This window comes from Crocodylus porosus, unplaced genomic scaffold (assembly GCF_001723895.1).
Source record: "Crocodylus porosus isolate Cpor-Errol unplaced genomic scaffold, CroPor_comp1, whole genome shotgun sequence".
NCBI lineage: Eukaryota > Metazoa > Chordata > Crocodylia > Crocodylidae > Crocodylus > Crocodylus porosus.
Genome location: NW_017728917.1, coordinates 8,516,341 through 8,526,081, shown reverse-complemented (window position 1 = coordinate 8,526,081; position 9,741 = coordinate 8,516,341). Strand labels below are relative to the sequence as shown.

Sequence of the window (9,741 nt, the reverse complement as noted above, 5' to 3'; positions counted from 1 at the left end):
AAGCTAAGGGGAACCATTCTGGCTGAGCACATCCATCTGTTGGCCTTTCGAGCTCACTTTAGAGGGAGGGAATTGTTTCTGATCTGAGATCCTAGACGTTCCACTGGCTTGAATGGAGCTAGACTTTACACCAGTTGGATCCAGGCCCATTAAAGGAAAAAAAAACAGAGGTGAAAGTCTGGCCCCTGACGTACAGTGCAGCAAAACTCCCCGTAAGTCAATTCAGCCTAGAAGGAATCAGTGATGAACATCCTCTTGCAAAATGAACTTCCCCAGAAGCGCCAGGTCTGGCTCTTGTCTGCTTTGTGCAGGCATTCCTGCCTGCACCACGAAATAGGTGCGACATCCTTCGTTTGATTTGGTAGCATTTGAGATTGTGAAGAATCAGGCTCCTTGCTTCAGAGGTGGAGGGAGCGAGTTACAAAAACAGCTGATGCTATCCAATGATATCCCCAGCCAAAGTCATCAGTGAGCCTGCTGGGTTCTGGCTCCTGCTAACATCATGCTTTTGCGGTATCTAACTATTGGAAGACAAACTTTAGCCAGAGCTGTGTTTGAGACAACAGCCCCCCTTAATGCAGAGCTTCTGAATGAATGGCCTCCAGGCCCTTTCTTTTTTATTTCTGCCCACCAACTCAACAGTGGCAATAACGAGAACAAATTCTTGCCGCTCCTCAGTTTCTACAATCCAGTACTCATCAACTGTTTGACCACAGTGCCTTGGCGCTGGGCATGTGGTGGCAGTTAGTTAATTATGACTACTCCTTTGCAGCAGATGTCTTGGAGGCATCTGATTGTGGTTTAACCCAGTGCGAGGCTTTTCCACCTTCTGGGTTTGCCTGTCTCAGTTTTGCAGAGAAAGGTAAAGTAACGCTCGTTGATGCATCAGTCTCAATCCCCTCATTTATTAAGTTGTCTCCAAACCTTGCTTTTCTCGGCTGGCACAGAGGACATGCAGTAAGGAAGGTGTATGTTTCTCTTTTGCCTATAAAACAGTCTGAGCTATGGCATAGGGATGGGTTGCCAGTCTGCAAAGAATTTACAAAGTACAGTTCATAGGTCAACCACTTTTCAAAAGTCATTTTACTCCTTATCACTTATGTGAAAGGCTTACACAAGCCTAGGTCTTGTCTTTTCTCAGAGACCCACAACTATAAATTGCTCTTCTATATCACGGGGTTTATCACAGGCAGGTATTTCTTCTTTCCCCAAGACGGAAAATCACTCACCCTGAAAGTAGTTGCATAATGGCAGTTGTGTTCATCATGTTTACTTACACATCTATTGTACGTTGAAACATAATGAGAGCTGAGAGTATTCGGTGGCCTCAAAGTAGCTACTAAATGTGCTGGAATATTTCCCATCCTCGATTTTTCCCATCCCCTAATTTACCAAAATGCAACTCCACTACCTTGCCTTAAAGGTGCCAGATCAGAAAAGCCACTGATTGTTGGAAGATGAATGGTTCCATTTTTCCTCTTTCTATGTGTGTTGACATGGCTGCTGGCAAAAAAAGCATGTGAAATTCACACAAACCATCGGAATCCTTACCTCGGAGACTGGCAAGGACCTACGAAGTTAGACGGTATTTCCTAAAAATCACACACACCATACACTTGACATGCCTGTTGTGTTGATCCTTTGCGCCATGCCTAGAAAAAACCTTGATGTTAGCTACAGGAAAATTCCACACCATTCAAGTCACATCGCCTAAGAATGGAGCTCTGTGCAGGAAACTTGTATTGGGAAGGGTCGAGTTTTGTTCACGATATATAAAGGTGCAAAACCTTTTATAAAACTTCAGGGAGCTTTGCTCACATACGTAGTAACAGTTTACATGGAATAAAAATTGAAGACCATGGTGACAAAAATAATGATATAATATTAAAATAAATGATATACTGCCATTATTCTGATACAGAATTTTGTCACAGCAATCTTGATACATATACATGACAAGAAGTCAGGCAGAGCATTACAATATACTTTAGGGGTTCATTTGAAATATAAACTGCATTTCAATACATGGTTTCAAATAAGCAGCTCGGTTTGTGCCAGATAAATTTACAAGAACTCATTTCTCTTTTTAAATATTAAAGCAACATAGAATCTTTCAACACTTTTTTTTTATGCTTAAATGCTTTGGTTTAATGTGCCAGGTTTAAAACATGTAAAGACTACAGATATTGGTTAAACTTTTAACGTACTGATGCTACTAACCTACAAGTACTGTTAGAATTATAAAGGTACCAAATAGAAACCTAAATACCATTCTTTTGCTATTTGTTTTATGCCTAACTTTCTTTTCCAGTATTACCTTCCATTGTTGAAATCAATTTTACTGTAATATAAAAAGATTGGCCAAGATTTTTCAAGTGACAAGGTCCTTTTCAAAATCTTGCCTGCTATAATACAATACCTCAGTGTTTGTTTTTAATGTTTACGAGGTGCAAAAGTATGCTAGAGATTTTTCTCTGGCAAATAGCTTGTTCATCACAATAACAAGAGAAATAAATAGTACATCAAATGGCCACTAAGAACGGTTCCTGCTAAAAGAAGACGTCTTCGTTTCTGAACTCCGGTAAACATTTGAATCTGCTCGGAGATATCCGCATGCAGGCCAAGTTAGGCAGGCATGGACAGGTGTGATGCATCCTCCTCCCGAAAAATGGGATCTGGAAGCAAACATTGAAAATGTCAGAAGCAGAGGGGAAAAGCAGGCAGCAATGGCATGCAGTGTTATGTGAAACCGTGGCAGTGATACAGGTTCACCTTTTTTCCAAATGTCTAAATACGGACTGAAAAAAAATGCATCAGCTTTCATCATCAAGCTTCTCTTTTTCTTTCTTTACTGTAAATGGCATCGTGGTGATGGTTTTCTGCCTCTGTACCATGCTGCCTTCCTAATGCATCTGCAGGGCTTGCATAACTACAAACACGAGGATCACACACAGAGAAGACAACCATGCCTCCTATGCAAAGCAGATAGCAGCAACTTGTGGCTTCCATGATGCCCCATGGGCCTTAAAGATCCTGTGATTCTGAATTGGGCTGGGGGAATTCAACGCTGGATGAATAACTACCTTTGCACAGGCATGCGCTCACGCACTTTATTTCCAGTCAGACTGTTTTCTTGTTGGTGTATAATGCAGCCAAAAAAGCAACGTTAAGGGAATGCTACGCAGCCTTACTTTGGTTCTGCTAAGCCAGTAGCTTTTCAACCGGTTGTCCACAGACCCCCGGGGGTCTGCAGACTATGTCTAAGGGGTCCCCAAAAGATGACTATGATCAATCAAAAGTACAGGAATACCCACACATATAATTCAGACGGGTCTGTACCCCCACTTCAAATTTCCAAAGGGGTCCACGCTTCCATCCAACATTTTTTAGGGGTCCACAAATGAAAAAAATTTGAAAACTACAGTGCTAGGCTACTTCATTGACACAGCCTTTGCTTATGTGGTCATGCTATTTCTGCACAGAGCCCCTGTCTCCTGCTCCTTGGATGGGGCTCTTACTTACTGAGCAGCTCTTCAGCATTTTCCTTTCACCTCCCTATTTAAAACATGCCCAAAGTGTGATTTACTGCACGTTATCCAGCCTCTTTGATGACAAAATGTTAAATTTGCTCATGAACTCTTCTACGGTGCTTGTCACGGTAGTATCTGAGCAAAACACAACACCTTTGCAAGGTGAGCTCCCCTCTCTAACAGATGGAGGACGCAGAGATTAAAGTCAAAAGCATTCACTAATTTGGGGTGCCTCGTTTGAGATGCACAGGCAGGTTTGAGATCGCTTGCAGGAAACACAATTCCATCATTTTGCCCTTTAAAAAGAAATCAATGTTTTCACACTGAAGAAGTAGCTAAATAAACTTTGGGAATAGGAGTAAACCACAACCAGAATCAAATATTTCTACACTGAAGTGAGGGGAACCTCAGCAGACCTTTCCCTTGCGTCGCTTCAGAGAGCAGCCGCACCAGCTCTGGGCAGGTCCTCCTGCATCTCTGCTCCTGCCCCCTCCAGTGCTGGTGCTGGGCTGAGAGCACCGCAGGGTGGAAAGAAGGGTAGTCAAAGAAATCTGTGCTTGAATGATCTGGGATTTTTCAAGCTGCTGCAAACTACAAGAGCACTGAGGCTGCTGTAACTTTTCTCTAATGCCTAGTGTATTGGGAACCAAAGAGCAGAAAGGCGACAGAAAGCTAACTACGTCCCTTTGCTCAAGTACCTACAAGGACTCGACCCTAAATCTGAAACATGTAAGGCCACTGTTGCCCATATTCCTCCTCCCAACAGTTGACTACCTTATGTTTAATAGTGCGGTATGCAGCACCTACACAAATATCTGAATATTCACCACCAGAACGCCATGCTTGTCAGCTTGCGTATCCCTGTCCTCCTAATTGCAGATTTAATCATGTATGCTAGCTACGTGTCATCTCTTGAAACACAAACAAACAGGTGTTTTAAATAACACTGTCTGATGGTTAGAGAGGAGACTAGGATGCAGAAACCAGCAGCCACATCCAGAAGGGTCCTGCATCCGTGCTGGGAGAGGGGAGCTCCTGTGTGACCTTGGGTGAAACTGTGCCTCAGTTTCCCATCTGGAAAGTGGGAATAAATAGTGAGATCCTCTCCCACAGGGCTAGTGGGAGGATAAACAGACTGATGACTATGAGAAGGTCGCATTGATCCACATCAGTGCCATGGACAGAAGCTCAGGGGCCACATTTAACCCCCGTTTTCAGCAATAGTCCAAATGCCTCCGTTTCAGTTCAGCTGCTAACTCTCCGAGTCCACCGTACACACTCACCATGTGTGATTTAACACAGGTGATAGACTCCGCCCTAGTGAGCGCAAGACTAATCTTCCATGAAGACTAAATTGCCTTTCAATTTAGCGTAGCCTTTGAAGAGAGAGTTTAAATTCAGTGGCACAGCAGTGTGGGGAAAGCATGAATTGATGGTGTCTGCTTTGTACCTGACCTGTAGATAAATGAAAGGTTTCAGCATTCAGCAGTACCGGGCTCTCAACCCCCATGCACAAAATATTTAAAAGGAAAGAAAAATAGAGCAAACCTTCCACTTTATTCCTGAAAATATTAAATTTCACAAAGTACAGGAAGGCAGTGCTCTACCTCACAAGAACAAGGGCAGAGTGAGTTTAAAATTAGCCATGTGGAAGTTGTAAACTTCAATGGCTCTGATCATAAATGTCTTTGTTAATTGTGACGCCATGTGCGGCCAGCTGAAGAGTATGGCGGACAGTATAAATTACTGCACTGCAACAAGGAGCTCCTAAGACAACCAGGAACTGCTTCTCATTTACATGGAGGCTGCAACTGAAACAGGGTCTTAAAGAAGATATATGTCACCTTAGATAGCACGCATAAAAAATCAGGTGCCTAATATCTCAGTAGAAGATTTCAGGGTATATTTTTAGTCAGCGTGAAGCAGTCAGGAAAGGAACTGCAGACACACAGCTGACAAGCGGTGCCTGCAAACAAATGGAAGTGCAACTAACTTGTTTTGTACTTACAAATCCATAAATTACAGTCCTTCATGCCCGACTGCTCTTAGATCACACATTTTCCTGTGCGCAGCTTGAAAAACCACCATGTTTTTCAAACCCTCGTCACAAACTAATTGGTAGAAATCCCTTTCAAATGAATATAGGGCTGTGCAATCATTCTTGGTCAACTTCTGCCGCACCGACCCGAGAAAAGGAATCCTTCCTAACAAAGTTGAGCTCAGTATATATAGTTAAAGCCGGATGCTTGAAAGTGGACGGTGCTTGGAAAAGGTACTGATCATATTATTGAATTTGCAAGTAAGCTTAACCACCACGGCAAGTTGTTTTAATGTGTCTTGGACTGGAAGAACCTGCCAGAGGTAGAGATTTAGAAGTTCAAGAAAGCTGCCCTTCACGAGAGGTGTCAAGGCTGGCTTCCACTTCTTGGGTCTAGCAGTACGTTTTTAATGTCTTTTGGATTTTTAAATCTTTAGGACACAAGCATGGATGTGAAATGTCAGGGAAAGCACTCCAATGAATAGGCCAGGTCTCTTTGTGTATGTTGATGTTGCCACTTGTTTAATTATTTCCAATTTATATGAGACTTCTCACTCATAAAGCAGTATCAAAGATGACTTACATGAGTACGGGTTTGGGAAGTTTGATGCTGGAACTGTAAAGTGTTGCTGAAGTCAAATGCAAAGAAAAATCATAGGGTCCTTTTGACCTTGTGTTTTGTACAGCGATATTCTGACAGTAAAATATTTCTATACGTTGAGCCTTTAATGCTATTTGTGTAACAAAGCAAAGCGCTCAGGATTGCAAAGTATACTCCATACCCCTACAAGTATAGATTTCTATGCAATTTGACTTGAAATATATCCCAATTCCTTTCTGCCCTGTCAGTTTTGGTACCGGGAGAAATTGCCGTTATTACACATACTCACTTTATGACTCAGGGGATGACACTCCTCTCCCAAGCTGCCCATCGGTGTGCACATTCGCAAACTCCGAATCCAGAGGCTCACGGCGCAGCACATGCCTCCCCCGCACTGGAGATCCCTGTCGCAAGCCTGAAGCCAACACATCAATGAATCAATGCGACTACGCAAACAAAAGTACTGGCCAAAGAGTCAATGCCACTGCTTTCTCAAATACCTAAGAGCTGGAGCTCAATACAGGAAAGTTTTGCAACCTGGGAAAGTTTGTGGGCTCTAAAGACCCTCTTAATGTTGATAGCGATGTGGTAGGCAGGATCTTGAGGTCAGCACCTCTAGCTCCTATTCAGCTGAATAGACATTGCAGAGTCAAGCCCTATAGAAACATGCAATGATCAAACAGGGAGTTGGACTGGGCTGACGGATCTAAATTAGCCACCTGATCCGTTCATAGCTGATGTTATAATTGGCAGTAGTCTGTTGCCCAGCTCAGGAAAGCATCCCTCTGTGCTGTCCTGAACAACGATGGGCGTAAAACATGCACCGACATGCTTTCCTGAATCGAGGCCTAAGTGAAGCTGAGAAGGTATAAAATGAGTCAAGTGTGTCAAAGAAATCAGACCCCCTGCCTAGAAGAGGAGCTAATGCTGTTAAACTAATAAATGGATTTAAAGATTTTTATACCTCTTTTCTTCTGGATACTTATTCTACTATTTCATGGTTGAGTGCCTGCCCAAATATAAGACTGTATTACACTTTTATTACAGAAGTCCAAATGGAACAAGATAAAATGCAAGTGTAATCAAGGATTTTATGATTGTTAGCTATAGCTACGTCTCAGTTAAAAAGGGTTTTAATATCGAAGAGAATGGTGCTGAATAAAACAGTTCCGCATCCAGAGAGGCTAATACAAGTGGGAGGAGGAGGGGATGTACATTGTTAATCTCAAACACTGGCTTCAGACATATTTGTGGCTCATCTAAACACAGGATGAACTATGTATTACTTAGCATATTTTGAAAAAAAAAAATGTTAAGAACAACTGGCACACTGTGGTTTACAAATTAATTACCACACAGGTTTGCTTCTGTTGAAGTGTTTTCTACACCAAAAAGAGTGGAAGAATGTAATTATAGCCATTCAAGGCAGAATCATATTCTGCTTATTCAGGAGAGGAGTCCCACTCAAATCAGTGGGCCCGCTCACATAGTAAAGGCAAGCCGAATCGGATTATTATTTTTGGTTTATACATCTGACAGTGAGAGAGACCAGCAGAAAAGGATCTGATCAAGAAGGCAAACTCCGAAAAATGTGCATACAAGATCATAACAGATATAAAAGAGACTATTATTTAATGCAACAAATACACCAGGAAAAGCATTTGAGGGTCTTACTGTGGGATTTGATACGCGCCATTATACTGTATGCGGCTGGGTACACAGTATGCCATTTTAAAAAAAAAAGCAGAATTCAGATCAAAATGCATACTCAGTGCACTGCTAGTAGCTGGTAACTCAGAGTGAGGCTTAAGCAACTAAACAGTCTGCATAGCCAAAAAGTGTAGCACTCCGACTATAGTATGTATTTAACAAAGTACACGACTGTATGGTTTAAATGAGCCCGAATACATAAAGCATTTACCCGGAAGACTAATACGGCTCTATAAAGTATGGGGAAAGGCTCCATAAACTGCTGCCAAAGCCCCCCAGATAGATAATATTTGCTTTTTAAGCTTCCACAAACAAAGAAAAAACCCTAACGGGAAAATTCAGCTCCAGTGACACACTTACAAGCCCACAGCAGCACTATTGATGCTTGCATTTTTTTGGACTGACGGCAGAAAGCTTGTGCAGGATCAGGCAAGAAATTTGGGGGGGTTGGGGGGGGGGGTCCCAGACAGCTTGGGATGGGCAGCCCGGTCAGTAGGACAATTACAAAACCTGCAGCGTGTCATCCTCACTCCCCTCTCCTCCAGCGTCTGAAATGTAGCTCTGCAGTTCTCCATCGCGCAGTTATGCCTGTCATCTGTGTTACAAAAAAGGGTCTTCAACTGGCACAGCAACTTAGGGCGCTTGCTTGTGCTGGTGCGAGGGATGCATTTTGAATGGTTTATAATGGTTAGTAAGTGTATAGTGCATTCTTTTGTCTAGGGGAAGTCCTGTGCTGGAAAGGAGGGGAAACACACCGAAGTGATCTGATGCCTGTTCAACAGGTGGTACCTCGCCCTAATCCACCCTTCCTCGCGGGCTCCCTGTGAGCACCGAGATCCCTTATGCCCCAAGAAGCCCCCTCATGGCAGGGGCGCTCCTCTCCCAGGAACGTGCCCCTCGGAGCAAGCCCGACTCCAGCCCGAAAGCCAATGCGAGTCCCTCTGAGCCTAGAGAGAGGCAAGGATTTCTTAGGGCGATCTCTTTTATTGAATCAGTGCTGTAGTCAGGGTAAAGTCAGACAAGCTTTTGAGTCTTCCACCGACCTTATCAAGCCAGACAAGCTTTTGAAGGTAAGACGGTCGTCCTCCTGTCCGAGGGGTCGGCGCGAAGTCATAATAGACAGTCGTGCCCCGGGCTGAGGAAGAACGCTTTGCCTTCAAAAGCTCATCTAATTTTATCCTGAACCCAAAGTGGGTCATTTAAAAGTGATCACCCAACAAAATCCTCGCCTCGCACATCATTTCCGGACCGTTGTGGCTACAGCACTCTTACGCTATGGTCCAGATACCCAGGGCAGGGGCTGCGGTCGACACTTCGCTTCAGGGGAATCGTCAGCTCTTTCCCCTAGAACAGAGGTTCCCAAACTTTTTCTTAGCATGCCCCCTTCCAGATGTGCCAGCTGCCCACGGACCCCTACCAGCACACCTTTCACAAACGCCACCGATTATCATAATGCAAATCAAATCCACCGCCCGCCCATGTCTCGTGTGCGCCGCAGGGGTGCCAAGCGTGGGCACCCCTGCCCCAGAGGCCACTTCAGGCCTCCGCCTCTCGGCATCGTGTCCCGCAGCGGCTGGAGCGCCCCAGGGACCTGCCCCGCTCCCTCGCCCCTGCCTCACCCCCTCCAACGTGTCTGGCGCAGGCTGGGAGGCAACAGGGCGGCACCCTTGGGCGCCCGCGTGGGGGCGAGGGGCAGGGTGACCCCCTCCGGCTCCCAGCCCGCCGCTCCCGCCCTGCCCCGCTCACCCCGGTGATGACGGCGGCGTCCCCGGCCCCGAGCAGCAGCCGCAGCAGCAGCTGCACGAGCAGGAGGCTCCGCATCGCGCCGCCGGCCCGGGGTGCGGGAGCCGGAGCCGGGCTGC

At 44.9% G+C, this 9,741-nt stretch overlaps 1 protein-coding gene across 1 annotated transcript; it reads right to left on the bottom strand.

The window, feature by feature from the left end:
- Positions 1-1,842: 1,842 nt before the first annotated feature.
- On the bottom strand, positions 1,843-9,700 carry PROK2 (prokineticin 2). Its single transcript, XM_019537103.1, has 3 exons — positions 9,626-9,700; positions 6,459-6,584; positions 1,843-2,675 (listed from the first exon to the last, which is right to left on the bottom strand). Exons 1-3 carry the CDS (start codon positions 9,698-9,700, stop codon positions 2,550-2,552), a joined length of 327 nt encoding a protein of 108 aa, XP_019392648.1. The 3' UTR covers positions 1,843-2,549.
- Positions 9,701-9,741: the final 41 nt, after the last annotated feature.